The sequence below is a fragment of the Pituophis catenifer genome, unplaced genomic scaffold (assembly GCF_029215685.1).
Source record: "Pituophis catenifer annectens isolate HBS135680 unplaced genomic scaffold, rPitCat1.0.hap2 SCAF_9, whole genome shotgun sequence".
Classification (NCBI taxonomy): Eukaryota; Metazoa; Chordata; class Lepidosauria; order Squamata; family Colubridae; genus Pituophis; species Pituophis catenifer.
The window spans coordinates 8946023-8971344 of NW_027256889.1; the positions used below are offsets into that span (position 1 = coordinate 8946023).

The 25322-nt window shown below is 44.2% G+C and overlaps 2 protein-coding genes across 2 annotated transcripts in view; one reads left to right on the top strand and one right to left on the bottom strand.

Moving 5' to 3' along the window:
- Positions 1–5208, top strand: part of LOC139321348 (retroviral integration site protein Fli-1 homolog) — a 30834-nt gene extending 25626 nt beyond the window's left edge. The window contains exons 6-9 of the mRNA XM_070950019.1: positions 657–722; positions 3186–3245; positions 3912–3962; positions 4348–5208. Coding sequence (XP_070806120.1) covers positions 657–722; positions 3186–3245; positions 3912–3962; positions 4348–4862 — 692 coding nt within the window. The 3' untranslated portion in view covers positions 4863–5208. The remainder of the gene's footprint in view (positions 1–656; positions 723–3185; positions 3246–3911; positions 3963–4347) is intronic.
- A 7293-nt stretch (positions 5209–12501) lies between these two features.
- RBM42 (RNA binding motif protein 42) lies at positions 12502–24720 on the bottom strand. The gene is made up of 10 exons (XM_070949765.1): positions 24505–24720; positions 21807–21960; positions 21540–21627; positions 20022–20087; positions 19783–19943; positions 18475–18615; positions 17620–17823; positions 15568–15688; positions 14768–14962; positions 12502–12937 (listed from the first exon to the last, which is right to left on the bottom strand). Exons 1-10 carry the CDS (start codon positions 24657–24659, stop codon positions 12825–12827), a joined length of 1398 nt encoding a protein of 465 aa, XP_070805866.1. The 5' UTR covers positions 24660–24720; the 3' UTR covers positions 12502–12824.
- Positions 24721–25322: the final 602 nt, after the last annotated feature.

The window sequence follows — 25322 nt, forward strand, 5'->3', positions numbered from 1 at the left end:
GCTTGCTTTCTTAGTAACCATTCACCCTGGAGTTTTTCACTCATTTTATTACTTTTGGTTTGCAGCAAAAAAAAAAAAAAAAAAAAAAAGGCCTCATGGGGAACAATGGTTTGGCTTCACAACCACTGCAAAAAAGATTGTAAAATCAAGTGCGGTCACACGATGGCCTGCTTTACAATCACAACGACAACCGGGCCTTTGAACTTGTTGTATCTTCTCCATCCACATCAGTGTTTCTCCAACTTTGCAACTTTTTTTTTTTTTAATTTGATTTATATGCCGCCCTTCTCCGAAGACTCAGGGCGGCTTACAATGTGCTCAGCAATAGCCTTCATACTTTTGTATATTTATACAAAGTCAGCTTATTGCCCCCACAAACTGGGTCCTCATTTCACCTACCTTAGAAAGGATGGAAGGCTGAGTCAACCCTGAGCCTTGGCGAGATTCGAACCCTGCAGTAATTGCAGGCAGCTGGTCTTAATAAGCTTAATAACAGGGTGCCTTAAACCCCTGTACTACCAAGGCTCTTAGCTGGGAAGTTCTGGGGGTTGAAGACCACCCAATCTTAAAGTTGCCTAGGTTTAGAAACACTGATCTAAATGGTGGTGGTGGTGTTTTTTGCCTAATATGTCATCTTTGTTCTTCATTTGATGTAGAGTCTGCCTATGATGAAATCCGAAGAAGCAGCTGGGGCAGCAGTACGGTAAACACCACTCCCAAAGGTATTTATTTTTTATTTATTTTATTATTTTATTAATCATATTTCTATGCCGCCCACTCTCCAAGGACTCTGGGCGGCTTACAACAATCGACAGTATACTAAATAGCATATTGCCCCCAACAATCTGGGTCCTCATTTTAGCCACCTCGGAAGGATGGAAGGCTGAGTCAACCTTGAGCCGGTGAGATTTGATCTGCTGATCTGCTGAACTAGCAGTCAGCTGAAGTAGCTGCAGTACAGCACTCTAACCACTGCGCCACCTCGGCTCTAGGTATAGCTCCAAATTTCACTCATACATCTTGAATTATATCGTCCTGTGATTTATTTAGGTTTTGTTTAGTGTAAAGAGCAGTGGTTAGAATGCAGTACTGCAGGTTACTTCTGCTGACTGCCAGCTGCCTGCAATTTGGCAGTCCGAATCTCACCAGGCTTAAGGTTGACTCAGCCTTCTATCCTTTCGAGGTCGGTAAAATGAGGACCCAGATTGTTGGGGGCAATACGCTGACTCTGTAAACCGCTTAGAGAGCGCTGTAAAACACTGTGAAGTGGTATATAAATCTATGTGCTATTGCTATGCTATTGCTAATGTGCCAAGCTGACTACCATGATTTGCAAGCCACATTCCAGGATTTCGTTATGCAAACTCAGTCAATTATTGTTTGTTCCATGAACCAGATCAAGGCTTAAGCCACTGTGAGCTTAGGTTGTGTCGGGGTTCACACCAGCTGGTAGACTGGGCTACAGTGGAGTTAGGTAGCTTGTGTGGACCTAATCATTGTACTGTGCATGCCTGGATATTGGGGAAGTTAAAATCAAACCATACTACATTCTGGAGTTGTCTGAAGTGTAATTGGTGCTTTTCAAGAGAGACTGGATTTAGATGTTTTTTCAAAGAGAATCTGCCAAGGTAGCAATTAGGTTCAACCAGTGGTGGGATTCAAATAATTTAATAACCGGTTTTCTGCCCTAATGGCTGGCTGGGTGGGCGTGGCCATGGTGGGTGTGGCCATGGGTGTGACAGACAGACTCCTGCACCCCTCTGGGAGCAAAAATGGGCCACAGGGGGCGGGGGGCACCCTCCAGTGCATTTTGGGCCTAGCAGGCCTCCCTGCAGCCTCCTGGGAGCAAAAACAGGCCATGGGGGGAGGCCATGCTGACCCCCCCATGCCCCATTTTGGGCATAGTAGGCCTCCCTGCACTTACCTGGGAGCCAAAACGGGGCACGTGGAGACTCCTGGAAGGGGCGGGGCCAGCCAGCAATTTCACAACCAGTTCACCTGAACCGGCCCGAACCAGCTGAATCCCACCGCTGGGTTCAACAGCTGTTTCTATGATACAAACTGTGATCACGTAACATACGTGATCTGATTACTGAATTAGGCTACAGCCTTAATTTGCAGAATAGTTTGAGCCATAATCTAATGATTATGTTAGGGTTGTTAGGGTTAGGTTAGGGTTGTGTAGCGTGCGAGGATACAAATGAGCAAGCTAAAACTAACACTACTCAAAAATAGTATGCATAGAATCCGTATTGCTAAGCCAATTAAATACCCAGATAACATGATGTTTATTAAGCACTGAAAAATGTAATTAATGGAAAATTAATAAATTTTTTTTTTAAAAAAAAAAAAGTAGTATGCATGTGTGAATGTAAGCACTCTGTCTCTGATTAAAGGTATTGTGTGAACACTGTCAGGAAGTCAGAGTTTCTCTCTCTGTGTGTCATATGATTGGTTTATAGTCTGCTTGACAACTTTTAACATGTGTGGACTTCAAATCTCAAGAATTCCCCAGTCAGCAATGTCCAGACATAAAGTTATCAATGTTGAGAAACACTGGGTTGGTGGGTTGTATAACCACATCCACCACCACCAGCCCGAAATTGGAGTGAAGCATGTAAACTCTGCTGTACCATTGAGGTTCTACTTTCCTTGCAGAATTGGAATTTGCAATTTCCCACTCGGTGCCCAGTTAATGAGGACTATGAATGCAATCACCTTAATGCATTTGTCTTCTGCACATGGATTTATCTGGTTCCTCTGAAACATGGGTGTCAAATTCAATTTCATTGAGGGCCGCATCAGGGCTGTGGTTGACCTCGGGGGGGGGGACGCGGAATGGCCAACTGGGTGGGTGTGGCCAACTGGGTGGGCGTGGCCAGCTTGACACCACTCCCCAAACTACTGGCGTGTGTCATCTTCACATTGGGTAGACCAGACTGAAGCTACGCTGGCTTGATCTTTCCTCTTTGCACTGGGTATACCAGGACGGCCCCATGGGCCGAATCCAGCGCATGGGCCTTGAGTTTGACACTTTATAATGTACAGGTGGGGAGAATGAAGGGACCCTTGGTCTGATCCTGCTTGGCTTCCCCCAAACAGTGGGATACCGGGACATCCCGGGCTAAAGAAATGACATCACAGCCGCCACTTAGTTCTGCTTATTTTCATCTTCTACTTTGAAGGTTCTCCACCGCAGATCCAAACGGTGAGCCGGATCCCAGATTCTACACGCATGGCACCTGGTAGGCCGATACCGCTGGCTCCTTTGTCCTCCACCATCTTCTGCATTTCTTTGGCGTTTCACATCAGCCTGCATTCCTCTGCCTTTACCAGGGGCACGATGCATAAGGCTCCGGCAAATATTTGTATGCCTTGCCATGCAGGAAAACAGCTTCTGTTTGTGCTTCCCCTCCCCTCCTCTCTCTCGGGAGCAAATTAATTGCTTTGAAATTAGCTGCTAACCCAGAAGTTGTTTTTTTTTTTTTTAATTTGATTTATATGCCGCCCTTCTCCGGAGACTCAGGGCGGCTTACAATGTGCTAAGCAATATGCTTAGCACATTGCTCAGTATGGCAATGAGAGTAATGCACCCACTTCTTGATCGTATGTTTGGCCTGTACCATTTCATCTGGAGAGGGGAAAGGGTTAGCTAATTATCTGTACTCCTTGCTCCCAGAAAGCAAGCATGACAAGCTAGCAAGTAGAGCCATATAAGATATCAGTTGTGTCAGTTGCAACTTGTCTGCTGGATTGTAGCCTGAATCAGAGGGCTATCATAGCAACTAGGATAGGGCTAGGAGAGAGAATTTGTGAGCTCTTCCAAATATGGGGAGGGGATCCCCTCCAATGCACCCCGTTCATTCAATTGCATCCAATTCGAGTTCCTCTTATTTCCTTCTTCTTCCCAGTAGATCCATACCAAGTCCTTGGGCCCACTAGCAGCCGCTTGGCAAACCCAGGTGAGCCATCCATCTTTCGTCCTGGGGGTGGTGGTGGAACATTTAGCATCCAGCGGTCAGGCCGGAGAAGGAATGCCTTCTCTCTGCCTGGAAAAGCAGTCAATGGACTGGGAGACTTCACCCACCGACAGACGGCGGGAGAAGTCTACTTTCAGACTTGCAAGGTTTTTGTTAATGTAGAACTTAAAATAAAAGTAGAACGAGCTCATCTGGTTCCGTTCACCTGTCTGGTCTACTTGAGAAAGTTGCCAACTAGCCCCCCCATCCCCACCCAACCCCCAAGATCTCTCTTGGCCCAGCAGAAGGTGGGTTGGAGTGTGAGCGCCTTGGTCATCCCAGGAACAAGCGGAGGTCGATGCTCAAAGAGTCATTCTGTCTCCGACAGGTAGCGGTCAGATCCAGCTGTGGCAATTTCTCCTGGAGTTGCTCTCGGACAGCAACAATTCCAGCTGCATCACCTGGGAGGGGACCAACGGTGAGTTCAAGATGACGGATCCCGACGAAGTGGCGCGACGTTGGGGCGAGCGCAAGAGCAAGCCCAACATGAACTATGACAAGCTGAGCCGGGCGCTGCGCTACTACTACGACAAGAACATCATGACCAAAGTGCACGGCAAACGCTACGCCTACAAGTTCGACTTCCAGGGCATCAACCAAGCTCAGCAGGGGCAGCCGGGTGAGCCAGCCCTTTACAAATACCACCACACGGAACTGCCTTACCTGCCCCCCTACCACCAGCAGAAGGTGGGCTTCGGCCTGGGCCATAGCACACAGATGCCCGCCTCAACCTCAGGTTTTTTCGGCCCACCTGCCCCGTATTGGAATTCCACAGCGGGAAACCTGTACCAGAACCCCCCTGTGTCCAGGCAGGCTACCAACCACTTGGGCTCTTTCTTCTAATCTCCAGAAAGTCCTGGAGCTACCTGAACTTCTACCAGAAGATCTCATTATACAAACATCCTACCACACCTAGAAACTGGGATACAGGGAATATCATATTGAACGTATTTGTGGCCATCATGAATAAAGAGGGCAGGGAGGAGAGCAGTACCACTCCCCGCCACCAGCAGGCGCTGTTCTGCTGCGCTACCAAAATAATTGTGTGATCATCTTCTAATCCACTCACGGACTTAAGGTGGAAGACTTTTACCAGCCAGATTTTGTGCTATCAACGCCTGAATTTTGCAGAGATAGGCCGGATCTCAGAATTATAAGAGACGCAGATGAGTTGCCTCAGCTTGCTTAATTCCCCACCCCCACCCGCCATCTAGTATTACACCATGTACATTACGGAAGCAGGAGTGATATATTTCTTTGTATATGAAATGGAGGCAAGGATGAGGTTCTCACTTTACGCCAGGGTTCCTCAATCTTAGCAACTTGAAGTTGTGTGGACTTCAACTCCCACAATCCCTCATCCCCTCAGCATGCTGGTTAACATCTTGCATCCTGACTGGGGAATTCTGGGAGTTGGTATCTACTCATCTTCAAGTTGCCAAGGTTGAGAAGCATTACTTTGGCTATTACATTACAGTCATTTTTAATCTTTTCAGAAGTGGAAATCCTGTCTAGCCCAAGTGTCCAACGTTTTCCCTCTGGTGCTGCTGTGAGCCATTAAAATACTTCAGTTACAGCACTAGAAGGCTTTTGGGAACTGCCAAAACCTGAAAAATTATAGTTCAGAGTTTTCTTTAGTCAGATTTATTAAAACGTATGGGGGATAGCAAGAATTCCAGGAACTTTTCTCAATTTAAAACCAGTATCTCTCTTAAGTATTTTAAGGAGATTTTCTGATCCCCCTCCCCCCCTAAAGGGACTAAAGGGTCCCTTTAGTAATATAATGGGAAAACTTGCAGCTGTTTTCAGCAGGGCCTTCTGTATCATTTTCAGTTTGGAGACCAACTCTTCCAAATTCAATTTCAAATAAGGACCAAATTCAACAGACTTGCTTTCTCAAAACGAGAACATTCCAGAGGTGTGGACCTAAGAGGCCCATAATTCCCAGCTAGCTAGTTAAAACGTTTATTCTTTTGGAATTATGGAAATTGTTGTTCCAATGCATCTCAATTGGTCCAGACTGGCAAAGATTGGAAGTTCTTGGGGAAAGAAAGAAGCAAAAAGTAACTATAGTTCTGTTTGCTCTTATAAAGTGTTAATTTTCCTTGGAATTTCAGAACTTTTTCATATGACGACAATGGTGTGTGTGTGTGTGTGAACGGACTCTGGACTCTTTTCACTCATAATACAGATGGCTCAATGGAAGCACAATAAGCGGATAAACTACTGAAGCTGTAGGGTGGACTGAACAGGAAAAACATGGCCCTAACCCTAACCCTAGAAAGAGCTACCTGCAAATTTAAAACGAACAGTACGGTTACTGTGCTAGCTTTCTATTTATAGGAATACCTCAGTATTATTATTATACACACTGGAATGCACCACTTCTAGGCTGCAGTAGCATCGTACTCTATGATCCTATGGGTATCAAGTCAAACAGTCAGGCAGCGATGGTGTAACGAGCAGTTGCGTGTACAGAGACGAAAGGATCTTGCTCCAACAGAATAGCATTTCTCAACCTATTCTGCGGCGTTAAAATGCGTGGACTTCAACTCCCAGAATTCACCATTCCCAGCATGTTGGCTGGGGAATGCTGGGAGTTGAAGTCCACACAAGTTAAAGATGCTGAGGTTCAGAAACACTGCTGTGGAGCAAAGGGTTCACGTACCAGTGTGTCCTGGTGTGTCCCATTTCACTTAGAGCAGAGGTCTTCAAACTTGGCAGCTTTAAGACTTGTGGACTTCAACTCCCAGAATTCACCCTTCCCAGCACGTTGGCTGGGGAATGCTGGGAGTTGAAGTCCACACAACTTAAAGATGCTGAGGTTCAGAAACACTGCTGTGGAGCAAAGGGTTCACGTACCAGTGTGTCCTGGTGTGTCCCATTTCACTTAGAGCAGAGGTCTTCAAACTTGGCAGCTTTAAGACTTGTGGACTTCAACTCCCAGAATTCTCCAGCCAGCATAGCTGGCTGGAGAATTCTGGGAGTTGAAGTCCACAAATCTTAAAGCTGCCAAGTTTGAAGACCTCTGTTTTAAGAGCCGCTCTAAAATCATTTGTCTAGACGGCTTCTGAGCCATCTGAAGTCCACAAGTCTTAAAGCTGCCAAGTTTGAAGACCTCTGATTTAAGAGCCTCTCTAAAATCATGTGTCTAGATGGCTTCTAGACAAACCCCAACGAGTGTAGAACCTCTAATGAGAATGCACCACTGCCCAAGACAGATCGCTTTGCTACTAAATAGTTCTTATCAATGACGATGCTTCTCTTTTAAAAAAATATTTTTCCCCAGAGTTTAAAGAACTATTTTTCTAGTTTTAAATGTTGAAAATTCACTCGTTGAGAGGTAGGACTGTTTTGCCTGGTGGAAGAAACGGCTCAAGTTTTGCAACTTTGATGTATGGACACTCTCTATGTGCACAAATCAGGATTTAAACAAACTTTTAAGTATTTATATCATTCCAAAGATACAGTGACACACACATACCCCAGCCCAGGTGGAAGGAATGACTGTTCCGCAGAAAATATTCTTTTACTCCAGGGGTGTCAAACTCAAGGCCCAGGGGTGCTTAGATCTGGCCCACAGGACCACCCCATGTGGTGGGACAGCGAGGGACCAGCCCATGGTGCCTCTGCCAGTGAAAACAGAGCTTGGGAGGGGGCTGCAGACAGCTCTCCTGAGCGCCGTTTTCACTGGCAGAGGGTTGCAGGAGGCCATCGCAGCCGAAAACGGAGCTCAGGAGGCCATTTTTGCTGGTGCAGCACTCAGGCTTCCCCAGGCGACCCCGACACGAGTGACGTTGAGCTGGTCATACCCCCCCTGGCCCCCCCAAGGTCAAACACAACCCTGATGCGACCCTCAACGAAATCGAGTTTGACACCTCTGCTTTTGGACTCAATATTTACAACATACAGAGTATAGGTTTGCCCTCGACTCACGAATTTGAGCCCCAAATTCCTGTTGCTAAGCAAGACCATCATCGAGTGAGTTTTGCCCCTTTCATGCCGTTAAGGTTGTAAAGCGAGTCACACTGCAGTTGTTTAGTTCATAACACGGTTATTAAGGGAGTGATGTCTTCCCCATGGACTTTTGCTTGTCAGAAGGTCGCCAAATGACACTGCAACCGTCATAAATACATCCCAGTTGCCAAGTGTCTGAATTTTGATCACGTGACCATGGGGATGCTGCAGTGGCTATAAAGCGTGAAAAAAAGATCATAAATCACTTAAGTGCTGTTGTAAGTTTGGGTAATCAAATGAATGGTTAAGGACTACCCAAATTATGGAACCTCAGGATAGTGCCTGCAGCCCGCAAAACCACATCTGCATCAATTTAACTACCTTTTGCAACACAGAGATGTACAATACTGCACTTAACTTTTTGTGAATATTTTCCCCTCTCCAATGCAACCACACCCCCACTTCTCTGTTCTAGAACTCTTTTATCGTTTTGTACTGGTTTACTGTGTATTAAAAGTTGTGTTGTGATTTAACTGCGCTGTGGAGTTGATGGGCGAGTCACAGGAACACTTGGGTGACGGAGGGGAAAACACCCTGGAAGGAATGTGGGGAACGTGCACGTCGGTGAGAGTGCAAGGACCACAATGTACGACATCATCAAATGCTGCAAGTAAATGGATTCGTGCCAGATGTTAGGGCACAAAGAGGGAACGGCGGACTTTTGTGATGCTGGGACACATCGTTTTGGCATCGTTAAGGTTTGCTGCAGACGCTGCCACTGAGGAACTGCGTAATAGCAATTGCACTTAGACTTATATACCGCTTCACAGGGCTTCACAGCCCCTCTCTAAGCGGTTTACAGAGTCAGCCTATTGCCCCCCAACAATCTGAGTCCTCATTTTACCAACCTTGGAAGGATGGAAGGCTGCGTCAACTTTGAGCCGATGAGGATCGAACTCCAGGCTGTGGGCAGAGTTTAAACCTGCAATACTGCATTCTAACCACTGCATCACTGTGGCCCAGTAAGCTTTCAATTGATAATGGAAAATAAACATAGCTCAGGTTTGGCTCTTTGTGAGGTTGGCATTCTTACCTATGCTGAAGTTAACCCACTTAGGTTACTAAGAAAGATAATGAAATGTAAAAGGTAAAATGAAATGTCTATAAGGTAAAATGAAATGGCTCAGAAAATCCCATTAATTTTCCCATCAATTTTCCAAGTGTTTTCATTTCTTCTCTCACTGACTTTTATACCTTACACGTAGGGCTGACCAGAGAGAAGGCTGGTGTGGATCCATAAGCTAAAAAAAAAAGAAGAATCCATCCATTCTTGAGACTTCTTTCAGATTTAATCCTCAAAACTATTTCCCTAAAGCCTTTCACCTAAACCAGTATTTCTCCATTTTGGGAACTTACAAAGGATGTGTAACTTCAACTCCCAGAATTCCCCAGCCAACACTGGAGTTGATGTCAAGTTCCTAAGGTTGAGAAACTCTGGTTTAAGGATATAATCCCAGTTGGTAGGAAGGCACTAAAGGTCATAGAAACCTCTACCTGGGGATTTTGGGAGGGTTTACACAATCTGGTTTAAGACATAATCGCAGTCCGTGTTTGCACTGTACAGAAATATGAGAATTGTGGGCACTCTGTTGTCAAGAAAGCTGATCTGACCCAAATTTTCACAACGAAGAACCTCTCAAATTTGCTCATGGACTGCTTGCTAAAAGAAAAGAGATACCACCAGGGGTGAAATCCAGCAGGTTCTGACAGGTTCTGGAGAACTGATAGCGGAAATTTTGAGCAGTTTGGAGAACTGGCAAATACCACCTCTGGCTGGCCCCCGAGTGGGGTGGGAATGGAGATTTTGCAATCCTTCCCCCAGGAGTGGGGAGGGAATGGGGATCTTTCCCCTACCACGCCTACCAAGCCACACCATGCCCACCAAGCCACGCCTACAGAACCGGTAGTATAAGAATTTGGATTTCACCACTGGATACCACCTCTTTTAGCTGATATGTGGGGTGGGGGGGGAGGGAGAGAACCACCTTATTTGGGGACTTGCAAAAATCAGGAACTGTTTTCTGGTTTTGTTTATTAAAAAAAAAACACCATATAGCTATAGCCTCTCTCACTATAGCTGAGCATCTTCTAAAGCAGTTTCACATTTCTTTAAGAGCTAGTTAAGCCCAAAGGAATTTTTTTCAGCTTTTTATAATCTTTCAACCCCTTCCACCTCCTGCTCGCTTATTTGTTTGGTCAATGGAATTTCATCTGTCTGAACAGCTGCTGCCTGCCCCCATAAATCTCCTCCCCAATTAGGGTCAAAGCTCCTGCTTTTCCAAGCTTCTCCCATCTGCTTCCTGCTCTTTGGCTGTTTTTCCTGTTTGCTCAGCCCTAGGATAATACAAACACCTCCTCTAAGACACGCAGAGCACAAAGAGAAAGAACAATGCAGCAGCCACAGCTTGGGGGGGGGGAGGCTGCTTCCCTTCTGACCCCCCTCCCACCCTCTCTCAAAAAGCTCCCCCTTCTCACTGAAAATAACAAACATTTTCTATTGTCTACCATTTCTCTGATAGATGCAGACCAAATGGACAAGTCTGCATTCAGCACGCTTCCTGTCCCCAACCTCACCGTTTCATTTGGAAGGTGGGGAAGGATTGCCGCCATTTTTTGTGTCCATTTCAACTACACCCTTACTCAGCACCTAATTCTTTTAACTAGATATGCCAAGCTGTGGGTGCCCAGAGTCAACAGCACAGCTAACACAGGACAGCTGAAAAATGAGGGGCTACAGAACTTATGGAATTTTTTTTCAACATTGCCGGAGTACAATGCAAACCGGCCAAAGCTACAAGCGTACTACATCCCTACCGCTTTTATACCATTTTACTTAGCTCCAAACAATTTGTCTGTTTCTACATTAGCATGTTCTGCATGTGCTTTTAGTGTGATGTGTGAATTACGGTATTTTTCGGAGTATAAACACACCTTTTTCCCCCCTAAAAGAGGCTGAAAATTTGGGTGCGTCTTATACTTTTTTTCAGCTTTTTTTCAGCCCTATCGAGGCGCTAGTGAGTGAAGCATCATCCCAGCTTTGCCTGCTCCCTCGACTCGACTCTCCCGCTGTGCTTTAACAAGGCGCTAGTGAGGCGCGATCACGCTTTGCTCGGACTCTCAGCTGTGCCTTAGAAGCTGTTTTTTATCCCCAAGCAGGGGATAAAACCCAGCAAACTAATGTGCTGAAGAAGACCAGACCAAGGACGCTAGCCAGATGAGTACCTGGTAGGCAGATTTTTTTCCCCTATTTTCCTCCCCAAAAACTAAGCTGCGTCTTATACTCTGAAAAATATGGTAAGTCCTAGTATGACCTTTCCAGGAAGAATAGTCTTGGTGTATTCTGATCAAGTTGAATATTCCAAGCAGGGTGGATGAAAATCGATGATTTTTAAAATAAAAAAAAATCAGATTTTTTTTTATCAAATTTATTTTAATAAAATGCTTTTGAAGTAAAAAATCTATCTAAAGATAGTTTTCTATTTAAGATACATTAATTTAGTTTATTCAGCATGAAATGGAGCTCAGTTAAGTAGCACGAGGCTGTATATTCTGCAATACTGGGACTGTCGGTGAGTCAACAGCGGGTCAAAGGAGGAGCCACTGCAGGATGAAAATGACAGTTTCTCTTTAAAAATTACGATTTAAATCAAGCTGATTTAAATCAAGCCTTTTTTACTAGTGATTTAAATCGTGATTTAAATCGACTTGATTTAAATCAAACCCACCCTGATTCCAAGGGTCTTTATAAAATGATTCAACTTTGCAGATAACATTGCTCACCAATATGCTTAACATATAACAAGTAAGAGCCACGGTGGCGCAGTGGTTAGAGTGCAGTACTGCAAGCTACTTCTGCTGATCACTAGCTGCCAGCAGTTTGGCAGATCAAATCTCACCAGGCTGAAGGTTGACTCCGCCTTCCATCCTTCCAAGGTCGGTAAAATGAGGACCCAGATTGTTGGGGGCAACATGCTGACTCTGTAAACCGCTTAGAGAGGGCTGTAAAGCACTATGAAGCGGTATATAAATCTAAGTGCTAATACTATTGCTATTGCTAAGGAAACATTCTATTACGGGGTAATCGGAGGGTTCTGAGAAGGGAGTCTGACTTCAGCAATACATGGAACAGGCTCACATTGAAATCTACCTAATTTCAAACAGAGCTCTGCTATGCTCCAGAAAATAACATTTTGTAAGCTTCTAGAATTAATATGAAAGTTGTGTTCTGGTCATGTTTGGTCCAGCATTTTATTTACTACAGAGGGTTGACCAAACTGCTGTTGCAAAACCTACAAAGCAGGACTCCAAAGGCCATGAAACTCTTTCCCTCGACTTCCCCAACAACTGTCTGTCTCTGGAAATATAAAATCTATAAGCAGATTCTTACCACCACCAGTCCGAAAATCAAGGTAGCCTCAAGAAAACAAGATTCTTTAGGTAAGGGAAAGATAACAAGAGTTAAATATAATAATAATAAAAAAAGAAGAAGCATAAATTTATTGACTTAGCACAAAAGTTATTTCCCCTCAAAACACACCCAGAAGACTCTACAAGTTGTGGTTTCTTAACTATCAAACCAGGAAAGCCAGTTAAGTCTGGGGAACGGGGTGCAAAGCACACAATGCTTCCATGCATGTGAGCCTCAGGCCGGGGAGGGGGACTGTGCTATCCCAAGCCCCTCTCCACTGCCCAAGTTCTCAAAATCTGCATCTTCTCCAGCAGGCCCAGAGCTCAGTTCCTCAGCTTTGGGTGAATGGCTGAAGCACAGTCCCAGCGACTGCTGTCCCGTTACCTGAGGCCCAGCTTCTTCTTCTCTTTCTGTTTCTTGCGCACAATGTCGATGTTGCGATCCTTCCACATGCTCTTGCGCAGTTTAATGGGCCGGCTGCCCACGTATTTTCCTGCCGCAAAAGAACAAGAAACGGTGTGAAGGTGGGGGACCAGAGTGGATAAAAATTGATGATTTTTTTAAAAAATCAATTAAAAAAAATCAATTAAAAAAAAATTAAATCAGATTTTTTAAAAATTTAAATCAAATTTATTTTAATAAAATGCTTTTGGAGTAAAAAAAAATCTATCCAAAGATAGTTTTCTATTTAAGATACATTAATAATTTAGTTTATTGAGCAGGAAATGGAGCCTAGTTATGATGCACGAGGCTGTATATTCTGCAATATTGGGACTGTTGGCGAGTCAACAGCGGGTCAGAGGAAGAGCCCCTGCTGCGAGACAGAGATGACCGTTGCTTTTTAAAAATTATGATTTCAATCGAGTTGATTTAAATCAAGCCTTTTTACTAGTGATTTAAATCATGTTTTACATCAAGTTGACTTAAATCAAATCCACCCTGGTGGGGACGTTTAATATGATGCCTGTCTGCTGAAGCCAGGCATTAACCCAAGCTTCTGTCATCTTGGGATGGAAGTACCCCTAATATCTAAGGGCAGCTATAAGGGGGAGGGAAGTCCGCAATTACCTGGAAGGTATCGAGATGAAGCTGGCAAATGTAATTTACCTGCACAACTAGGTTAGCTGGGTTCATGTATTACACCCAAGTGATCGTGTGGCTTATTTCCTTCGGAGTTATCGGTCATATTACCTTCGCTATTGAGGAATGTGAAACTGTAATTAATGGCTTAGAGATCACTTGGGCTACAGGGGTGCATTCCATCAGCCAGTTAAACAAACCATACTTTATTCTTATGTAGGGACCACATCATTAAAGGATAACTGCAATGTGGGAATTGACTTGAATTCCCTAAAATGGAACAGATGCAATTTAGCACAACTTTTTTAAAAAAAACAAGCAGACTTTGTATGGAGCTATACTTCAGATTGGGAGTTACCGTATTTTTCGGAATATAAGACGCATCTTTTCCCCCCCAAAAAAGAGGGTGAAAATCTGGGTGCGTCTTATACTCCGAATGTAGCCCTGCCCAGCCTCCCAGACAGAGATTTCAGAGGCTGAAAGAAGCCTCTGAAAACTTCAGAAAAAAAGGCTCAGAAACGACACTTCAGAAAAAAAGCCTCTGAAAGGCTTTTATCTAAAATAATATGGCAAGCAACAAAAGAAGAATCAGTAAAGGTTCTAACCAAACTATGCTAACAAATCTGGAGAATGACACAGATCAGAAGAGGTTAATCTATATACCGATACCAAAGAAAGGAGATTGAACAGAGTAGATACTCCTTCAGAATAAAAGCCTCTGAAAGAAGCTTCAGAAAAAAAGCCTCCATACAGAGCTTCAGAAAAAAAGCCTTTTTTTCTGAAGCTCTATTTCAGAGGCTTTTAGAGGCAGAAAAAAAAGTTGTTTTTTTCTGAAACAGAGTTTCAGAAGTTTCAGAGGCAGAAAAAAAAGCAAGGCACAGAGCTCACAACCAAGGAACCTGTTGCTAAAATTCACCTCTGGGAACAGCTGATTGGGGGTATTCCAGGTGGCCAATCCACCCACCAATCAGCCTTTTTCTTATTTTCCGCCCCAAAAGCTAAGGTGCGTCTTATACTCCGGTATATTTTATACTCCGAAAAATACAGTAAATCGTGGTTGGACTTAGTAGCCAGTTGATGTTTTGGGTTTTCTCAAAAGACAGGACATTTTTATCACTGGTTACTTCGTTTTTAGATGGGAGTTGATTCTGTTTCTCCAATGGGAGTTGAGGAGGATATCCTCTCGGGATGAAATGGACAGCTTTACCCTCACCGTCAACCAATGGGGGGACTTCGCACGCACCATTCATTTCTCGCATAGCACGGACATAGTCGTTGGGGTCTTTGAAGCTGACAAAGCCGTAGCCTTTGGTTTTGCCAGTGCGTTTGTCCCGGATGACTTTGGCCTTTAAGAAAGACGGGTAACGGCTGAAGGCCCGGGCCAGGATGTCATCGTTCACCTCGTTGCCCAAGTCCCCACAGAAAATCCGGAAGTCATCTAGGAAGGAAGGAAGGATAATGCAGAGTCCTTGCTTAGTCCTCAAGACAACAGGAAACCTTCAATGCGCATTCATACAAGGTGACATGAATCAGAATTTCGGGAAATTCCTTTTTCATGGTTCTTGCCTCTCCAGAAGAGGAATCATTATATTTCACTTTTTTATCTCCCCCTGAAGCCAATCTCAAAAGAGCCAATTTAGGGGAATGATTGCGGGCACCAAGCTAGAACCCAGGAATTTTACTCCTGTTTTGTGCATGAAATCAGCTGGGTATCCTTGGGCCAGTCCCTCTCTCTCAGCAGGCAATAGCAGACCACTTCCGAAAACCTCAGCAAGAAATTTACAGGGACTTGTCAAGACTGACTCAGTGGCACCAAAACAAACAAAATCTCAAAAAGCATGGTTTATTCAAGGCTCACGCATTCTGAGTTGGTTTGATACGCAGGCTGAGTTATGCTGGGAGACTTTGAAGGTGTTTACAAGTCCATACATTTGACAAACACCAGTCAGTGAAGGAAAATTAATGCCAATGTTAGGCTTGAGGGAAAATCGTGGCCTCAACACCCACTGTCTACCCATTGGCCCACTCTAGTTGGATGCTCACCAGCGTCCCATTCAAGAAGGCTTGGGTCCTCCCAGCAGGTCCCAGCAGCAGTACGGATGCAACGCTTCAACTTCTCCTGCCTTGTCTTCTTCTTGTCTTCAGGCGTGCTCTCCATGACCGGCTAGGGAGGCAAAAAGAAACATGTCAATCACTTCACCTATGTTGAAGAACCACTGAAGCAGTAGGCGTGAGCAGTGGTGGTATTCAGCCAGTTCTATCCAGTTCGGGCGAACTGGTAGCGGCAGCTGCGAGAGGCTTCGCTCACCCGCCAGGACGTCATCATGTCCTGTGTTGATGCTCTGTGCATGCACAGAAGGTCCTGAGCATGTGCAGAGGTGTCGTGCTCACATCTGCGAACCGGTAGTGAAGATAAGTCAATACCACCCCTGGGCATGAGCTTAAATGGACGCCAGAGGATGGTAGAGGACAGGAAGGCCCGGGGGAACGTTGTCCATGGGGTCGCGATGGGTCGGACACGACTTCGCAACTAACAACAACAAATGTTTAAGAACACATCTGAAACTGAAGACTGTCCTTGCCCCAGCAGGCTAGAGAGTAAACCATACATGGGAAACAAAAACAGCCACACTTTCCTACTTCTTTTTCGCACAAACCTCTACCTATCTCAGGCCATTTATTACAATTCTTATCTCCCAGGCTCACTCACACAATACAAATACAATGACAATTAAGTCAATATAAGGATTTAGCACCTAGGGAATTAAAGCATTACCTTCACACCTGGTTAGTTGGCATTTCTCTAGCTAGTCTAAGAACAGGAAGCGTAAGGCTGGAAGGATGCTTCTCATGATCAGTAAACTCCTTATGTCCTCATACAGCGCCCGTTCCTGCATGTTGTGGCTCCGTCCTCCAAGCCTATCTTATCGGAGGGAGAAGGCTCCGAACATGAAGGAGAGGAGTCGGCCAGGCCTCCCTCTCCAAGCCCCTCCTCCCTGGCACTGACTCAGGTGCCGGCCGAGGAAGAGGAGATTAGCCAGGAGCCAGGTGTCTCCAATGATAGCGATGAAGGCGATCTGTCGTTCCTGGATCCACGCCAACGAAGGCGTGATAAACGGTTGCAGCAGTTGAGGCGGCGTGCCAGGGATTAGGCTGAGTCACTGGACCACACCCCAGAGACTATATAAGAGAGTGTGGTGGCCATTTAAGACTCTGTGACGGACAAAAACTAACTCTGGCTAGTCACTTTGAACAACGCTTGAATCTGCCGAAGGTTTCTTGTTTTGAACTGGACTATTTGCAAACTGTGTGTATTTCTGTTTATCTGGTGAAGGGATATTAAGTAAAAAGCACTTGGCAGTCGGTGCTTGTCTTGCTGCCAAGTTTTTGATAACAAACTGTGCGTGCCAAGTGCTTCCTTTAACCCTCGGCTGGCTGTGTGTGTGTGTGTGTGTGTGTGTGTGTGTGTGTGTGGAGACGGGGACAGAACACTGCAGCATATTAACAAGCACATGTGCTGCTGGCCTTTGAATTTAATCATTTAGCTCCCCAAGATTTTAGACTTTGGCCTTTCATACCAATGGGGTTCTCTCCCTTTTTATTTATTTATAAAAATATATAGCAAATATTTATTTGTTAAAATTTTCAAACAGTAAAAGAAAAAAAAAAAAGCAAAGTTTTAAAAAAAGAGAAGGACTAAAGTTAAAGAAATATGACTTCCAATCTTTTCTTCAACAGATATTACAATTATGTGGTACCTCCTGCCTCTTACATATTATATAAATCTTGCATCAACATTATCTTTATCGTAAGGTGAGCTGGGTTGGGCTGAGAGAGAAGGCACAAGTCTTCCAGCCGGCTTGTATGCCTAAGTCTCCTGGTTTCTAGTTTAGCTCCTTAACTACAACACCAAACTGGCTCGCTCCAAGAGGTTGTGTGAAGGTGGTCTCTCTCTCTCTCTTCCCCCGCCCTGCTCCCTCCATCCCAGAAATACTTAACTCTCAACGGCTTTGAAGAAAAACATACAAATAAGACAAGGACATTCAAGAGAGAACTACTCATTGCCTCTACAGAGAAATGACCACTGTTTATTACCTCGACCGGAACAAATCCAGCATCAGCTCCTCGGGGCCGCTTCCCCCGTGTAGGCGCCAGGTCATGGCCGCGTAGCGATGGCAGCCGAGAGTCCGCAACTGGGATCATGTCTGTTTCTGGCATACTTGGGCCTATCACGGGCTCCTCAGCCCCAGCTGGTTCTTTCTCCTCCACCACAGGTGGCAGAGGCTCTCGATGCTCCTCCTGCAGAAGCAGAGGGAAGATGTCAGTGAGGCTCAGGAGCCAGGAGCAGCATGTCAGGTTTCCAAGTGATAAAACCCATTCAAAAAAAAGAAACAGGCAAAGTCCATCTTCCAAAAACAAATTTCTTTTATTTTGGTAAGCAAAAGTCTGTTGTCTGTTGGCAAAGTCTGTTGTCATTCCGGATCTGACAGAAACCGAAATTACACCACATAATACTGCAAGTTAGAAACATCCCTCAAGTGTCACATTTTCCAATAAACACTCAATCCACATTTCCCGGTGTCTTCAAACTCCACCTTCCATTCTCACCAGGAGCAGCCTCTGTTCCCACGGGAAAGAAAGTCATCTAACCAAAAGAATCCTCACTATTTATTCGCTCCTCCCCCCCCCCCTTAAGAATGTGGCGAGCCCGGAAACTCCCCTTACATAGTAAAGAGAAAGAAAAGAAATAAATGAGTATAATAGAGAGCTAAACAAAATGGCTACACGTATGTTAAATTCGGGCTCGACACAGCACTTACTGGAGACCTTGTATTCCTGTGATCCGCTAAGGAAGCTCAGTGGTTCCAAGTCATTTCCCTCCTTGGAGGTGCAGAAGGAGGTTGGAAAGGATAATGGGACTCAAGTACAAATTTAACCAGATTCACTAACCTCTTGCTTTTTCACTGGTGGAGAAGAATATACTGTAGGAGCCGCCTGGATGACTGTGGGGTTGACTTTCGGAGGGGCCACCACTGGCCGAGGAACGGGCACCAGTGGAGCCAAAGGGCCAACAGGAATGCCTGGCCCCACCTGGTCAAGGAGCAGAACACAGTCACAATGTGCTGCATAAACTCTTGTTTTAAAAATGGTTTACTCCTTTTTGAAATGCAATCAAAAAGAAAAACAAGTATAACAAAACACAGTATCAAGAGAAAAAACATGAAGGTAATTAAACTGTAGAAGAAATATTCTTTCATTAAAAAAACCCAGAGTTAATACATTTAAGGAGTTAAAAGTTAAAAATCCAATACTATTCAAGTCTTAAACAGCAGACTAAATCTTGAGCATGCGGAATTATACTCAGATTTATTAATGTCAGTAAAAAAAAAAACAATTCAGTGTAGATAATATAAAAGTTAGGCTCTTGGGAGGCGGGCAACCATATAAATATAAGACACACCAGTCAATACATTTACAGCTCCTTTGACTGACAGTATCAGTCAGTCGTCAGATATTAAAATGAGGACTGTCTGTTCCACACCTATACATGTATTGCTCTTTCAATTTATACTGACAAACCCTCTTCATATAATTCCAAACCCACCTTATAACTGGTCTCAAAACTTGGCATAGCTCTTGGTACCCTCCCTGCTCTAAGAGAGAAAGGTGGTGTCAGATGGAATCAGATGAGTCAGAGGAGACGGAGGGGGTGCCTGGGTTACCATCAGGGCCTGCGGAAGGATCTGAGGAGCAGGAGGTCTCGGAGGCAGATGCAGAGCACGGCCCATCTACTAACACTCAGGTGGAGAGACAGCTGTTTCCGGGGCCTGAGATGAGTGAGGGGGAGGAACAGCTGGGGTCTGTCCCAGATGCGCGTAGGCACAGAGAAGTGCAGGAAAAGAAGGAGATGTTAACAAGCCCCTCTCCTGGCTGGGATATGAGGAGGAGGGGTGTGGGAAACATGGTTGTCAGAGACAACTGTTCATGCTCCAGAAGAGTTCCCTCCGGCGGATTCCTTGCCAGGATTTCCTTGCCCCTATCCAGATTGGTCAGGACTCTTCGTATTGGGATTGAAGTGCTAACTGAGGCTCCCTGCGGGGGAACTCAGAGACTGTTATGGCTTGTCAATCACCCAAGGATGTGTGCCCTAGAACTTTATCAGTGAATGCCGTGTAGTCTTGCCTTTCTAAATAAAAAGGGGTTTCTTCTGACAAGTAGGCTGTTGAATGGGGCTGGGCCAGAACAAAAGGTACTTACTGGGGGTCCAGGTCGCATTGGTCCTATGTTCCCAAGGGGTGGACCAGGTGCTCTCTGCATTGGTGGACCCATCATTATCGGGGGGCCTTGAGGGCCTGGCATTGGAGGCCCTACCATGGGCTGGTGATGTGGTGGGCGCATTGCCATCGGCCGAGGGCCACCTAAAAAAAAAAAAACAGTGGTAGAAAAATACAGGCTCCAGCCATCTACTGGGCTTAAAAAGGAAAAGGAAAACTTACCTGCCCGCTGCAAGACATGAGGCACAAAGGTTGGCCGGAGAATGGGAGGACGTTGTGGGGGAACCGCTGGAAGGAAAAAAAGATGCTTTGAAAACTCTCCTTCTGAAGCAAATGGTTTTTTATTTTACAAGTAATTTTCTTAGCCTACTGGAGGAGTGGAAAATCCTATTCTTCCTGCAGTTCACTGAGATTGTATATTGGGAACAGAGAACAGGGTTGCCCAGCTCTGACACCTACTTGGTTCCTAAGTGAGGTGCAGGGGAGGAGGAATGGGGCCTGTCCCTCCTCCACCAGCCTGATCATTCCCTTGCAGTCATTTCCATCTTGCTTTTTTGCAACACAAATCCAAAATTGATGGAGAATGCATGTACAACAGAACTGTCGGGCAGGTTAGAAGAAAGGTTAAATTCCTGGAGCAGAAAACAGTGCCCTACATAGTTAACCTTACGTTGTCATCTATGGCACTAAAGAGATGTTCTTTTGCATCCCCTCAAATCTGTTCAATGGCTCAATTTGTTTATTACCTTAAAACCCTTACACGGGTCTTCCCCAAATCAAGTTTCTGCCAATATGCTGGAGTACAATAATCAGATTCCAGATCACATAATCCAAATGGCTGAGATCATGGAAACTGTAGTTGAATGGACCTATAACTAGTCAAGGAAAACTATTATAAATGACCAAGGTGCTTAAAAGAACGCCATCCTTCCAAATGTTGGATCCGTTGAAGAGGCCTATTAGGCATGTTCCGCTTCAGTGGCAGTTGTTGAGAATATACAGGCATCTCTGCTTCTTCATTTCAAATATGCTATCTCTGCCTTTAACCTGACCCATATTTTTAAACCAGATGAAAACTATTTGTTTCAGCAGCTTTATAGCACAGGGCATTCTTGAACAAGGGACGCGGTGGATCAGTGGCTAAGATGCTGAGCTTGTTGACTGAAAGGTCGGCAGTTCAGCAGTTCGAATCCCTAGTGCCGTGTAATGGGGTGAGCTCCCGTTACTTGTCCCAGCTTCTGTCAACCTAGCAGTTCGAAAGCACGTAAAAAATGCAAATAGAAAAATAGGGACCCGCTGTGATGGGAAGGTAATAGTGTTCCTTGCACCTTTGGCATTTAGTCATGCCGGCCACATGACCATGGAGATGTCTTCAGACAGAGCTGACTGTTCAGCTTTGAAACGGAGATGAGCGCTGCCCCCTAGAGTCGGGAACTACTAGCATATGTATGCGAGGGGAACCTATTCTTGAACATCACTGTTTTCAGCTCTTAGTTTAATTTATCCTAATTCTTTTTTTTCCCCTCCTTTTGGGGTTTTCTTAAATCAATATTTTGGAAACAATATTCTAAGAATGAAAATCAAGAGTTTCTCGAGTACAATAAACGATATTACTTAAACTGGAGTGAGGCACCTCTATCCTTTCAGAAATAAATATCTTTCTCACTTAAAGACACTGGTGAAGTTAATGCAGGGGCAGGAAGATTATTGTTTAGCCAAACACTTTGGAACTGACCATACCTGGGCCTACAAATGGCACTGGAGGAGCCACAATAGGGGCAACTACTGTGGCAGCTGCTGCTGCTCGGGCTTCCAAGCTCTGCTGGACCTGGAGAGCATGAGGATAACAAAATGAAAGACTAGATGGTAGCAAAATAAGATGAATAGCCATGTACAAAAATTTACAACATCACGCTACAAAAAAATGTAGTACTGATTTTAAATATTCCACTGAAAATATTCTAGCACTTCTTGCATTACAAAGAATACAATTAAACAAATGCTCACCTGTTGATAAGTGTTAGTGGCAATGATGGGTCGGATGACAGGAACAGGGGGCATTGCAGTTACCGCTGGTACTGCTAGAGCAACTGGCACAGCTTCTACCACAGAGGCAACAGGAGGCAGAGAGACAGGAGCTCCAAGCACTTCCTGCTCAAACCTATAAGTAATTATCAGGAGGCATATTTCATTTTTGAACATTCAAACATTTCACTTTCATCTCAACAGCAATTAGAATCAGTTGCTTGGTTTTATTCCCTGATTAGATTTATGTTCCTTCCCTGAAGAGTCCAAAAAACAAAATTAAATTTCCACTGAACTATGAAATTTAGAGAATGGTCCATAGAGAGGCAAAATGACAGACAGACAGACAGATTTTGAGCCTTTATCTAAACTGGGAAATACTAGGGATAAATACTCAGGCAGCTTATCCAAGCTGTTGTAGATTCCCAACTCGATTTCCTAAGATGCTCATCTGCCTTTTCTCCAAGTTTCAAAACATTGAAAACTACAGGCAAAAGAAATCCTAAATTTTTCACTGCTCCCCCAAGTCAAAGAGTATGGGACTAAAATTAAGTCTAAGCCTGGACCTTCTACCTGTTGTCATTTGTTTGGTCTTTTCTTCTTCATGTTTAAGAAGAAAAGACCAAACAAATGACAACAGGTAGAAGGCCCAGGCTTAGAACTGCCAGCAAAGATACGTAAATGGTGGAGATCTTCTGCCTTTTAACATCAACAATCAACAGTAAAGGAACAAGCAGTCAAGAAACACGCTGCAAATGAGCACTTGGTAGAACAACTATAAAAGCCCTGGAAAAAATATCCAGAATGCTGCGATGTGTCTATACCTACAAAGATCAGATTAGAATAAGAGCCTTGCTGGTACAGTGGTCTAAGCACCCTGTTATTAACACAGCTGCCTGCAATTTACTGCTGGTTCGAATCTCTCCAAGGCTCAAGGTTGACTCAGCCTTCCATCCTTTCTAAGGTAGGTGAAATGAGGACCCAGTTTGTGGGGGCAATAAGCTGACTTTGTATAAATATACAAAAGTATGAAGGCTATTGCTTAATGCATTGTAAGCTGCCCTGAGTCTCCGGAGAAGGGCGGCATATAAATCTAATTTAAAAAAATAAAAATCATGCAAGCCACGGTATTCCGTGTTTAAGAAAGCAGGATAGGAAAAGTCTTGACCTTGGACAACCAAGAAAACAAACCAATGGATCATTGAACGAATTAATTCAAGCTCAAATTATCCTACTTTGGACACATTATGCAAAGAAAAGTACTACCTTATGTCTAAGTATATTTTTATTTATTATTATGTCTAAGTATATTTACCCATGTAGTATGGCTGCATTACTTTTATCCTTCTCATATATTCCACTACTTTCTCTTATTGGTATGATCATTATGGTTATGATTACTTTGATATTAATGATTACTTTGTTGTTTTGCATGTACAATGAGCATGTGTTGTTTTGCATGTACAATGAGCGCTTACGCGCCTATGTGTCGAACACACTTGGCCAATGAAGTATTGTTATCTATCCATCCATCCATCCTACCTACCTACGTATGATCTATCTATAGTATCTATCTATGGTTTCTATCTATCATCTGTCTGTCTGTCTGTCTACCTATGGTATCTATGTATGATCTATTTTTCTATCTATCTATCTATCTATCTATCTATCTATCTATCTATCATCCATCTATCTATCTATCTATCTATCTATCTATCCATTCAATCTATCTATCCATTCTAACTATCCATCCATCCAACCTACCTACCTATCATCTATCTATCTATGGTATCTATGTATGGTTTCTATCTATCTATGGTTTCTAGCTATCATCTTTCTGTGTATCTGTCTGTCTACCTATGGTATCTATGTATGATCTATCTATTTTTCTATGATATCTATCTATCTATCTATCCATTCTACCTATCTACCTATCATCAATCTATCTATGGTTTCTATCTATCATGTCTGTCTGTCTACCTATGGTATCCATATGATCTATTTTTCTATCTATCTATCTATCCATTCATCCATCCATTCTATATATCTATCCATTCTATCTATCTATCCATCCATCCATCCATCCATTCTACCTACCTATCATCTATTTATCTATGGTATCTATCTATCATCTTTCCGTCTATCTGTCTGTCTACCTATGGTATCTATGTATGATCTATTTTTCTATGGTATCTATCTATCTATCATCTATCTATCTATCTATCTATCTATCTATCTATCTATCATCTATCTATCTATCTATCATCTATCTATCTATCTATCTATCTATCTATCTATCTATCTATCTATCTATCTATCTATCCATTCTACCTACCTACCTATCATCAATCTATCTATGGTTTCTATCGTCTGTCTGTCTCTCTCTCTGTCTACCTATGGTATCTATGTATGATCTATCTATCTATCTATCTATCTATCTATCTATCTATCTATGTAGCTATCTATCTATTTTCTATCTATCTACCATCTATCAATCTATCTGCTAACTATCTGACTGATATTTGGAGCTATAGATCCCATAAGGCCGAGAAACGCGTCTCAGAATTGGGGATTATAGGAATGCACGTATACGAAGTCACCCGAAAGGCTGAGCTCAATTCAAAGGAGGCTTTGCACAAACCCCCGGAATACACCAAGCTCCTCTCAGGCCTCTACTCACAAGGCCATCTCGGCTTCCATTTCCTTCAGTCTCTCCTCCCCGCTTTTCGCGCCTCCCGCCGCCACCACTGCTCCTTGCCCAGGAGCCCCTCCAGGCACCCCAGGGGGGGCTCCGGGCGGCGGGGGCGGCGGGGGCGGCATCGCAGGAGCCGCCATGGCTCGACTTCTTCAGTCAGGCTCGGTTACTCTAGTAGCGTCCGATACCGACTTTCTCTCCTTTCCGGCGCACACTTAAGTGGTCACAATATAACTTCCGGAGTTTCTGGCGCTTTCTAGCGGAAAACCAAACAAGATTTTCCTAGAGCGTACTTCCGGTTCCGGAAAGCAAGGCTCTCCGACTCTATGACCTGGGTGGTCTCTTGTCACCTAAATCAGAGGTCTCCAATCTTGGCAATTTTAAGACTTGTGGACTTCAACTCCCAGAATTCAAGTCTTAAAAGTTGCCAAGATTGGAGACCCCTGACCTAAATAGAGTAGAATAGAGCTGGAAGGGACCTTGGAGGTCTTCTAGTCCAGCCCCCTGCTCAAGAAGGAGAACCCATACCATTTGAAACAAGTGGCAGTCAAATCTCTTCTTAAAAACCTCCAGTGATGGAACACCCCCATTATCAGGAGGCAAGCTGTTCCACTGGTTAATTGTCCTCACCATTAGGAAGTTTTTCCTTTATTCCAGGCTGCTTCTCTCTTTGATTAGTTTCCATCCATTGTTCCTTGTCCTGCCCTCTGGTGCTTTGGAGAATAATTTGACCCCCTCTTTTTTGTGGCAGCCCCTCAAACACTGGAATACTGCTATCATGTCACCCCTAACTCTTCGTTTCT

What these genes read in the sequence shown, in the direction of transcription:
- RBM42 (XM_070949765.1), bottom strand. Translation starts at nt 24,659, where the DNA reads ATGGCGGCTCCTGCGATGCCGCCCCCGCCGCCCCCGCCGCCCGGAGCC. An exon ending in AGTGCCATTTGTAGGCCCAG is followed by an intron (nt 20,088 to 21,539) that starts GTATGGTCAGTT and finishes TTTTCCTTCCAG; the next exon opens with CGGTTCCCCCACAACGTCCT. An exon ending in CTGGATTTGTTCCGGTCGAG is followed by an intron (nt 15,689 to 17,619) that starts GTAATAAACAGT and finishes TTGCCTCCCTAG; the next exon opens with CCGGTCATGGAGAGCACGCC.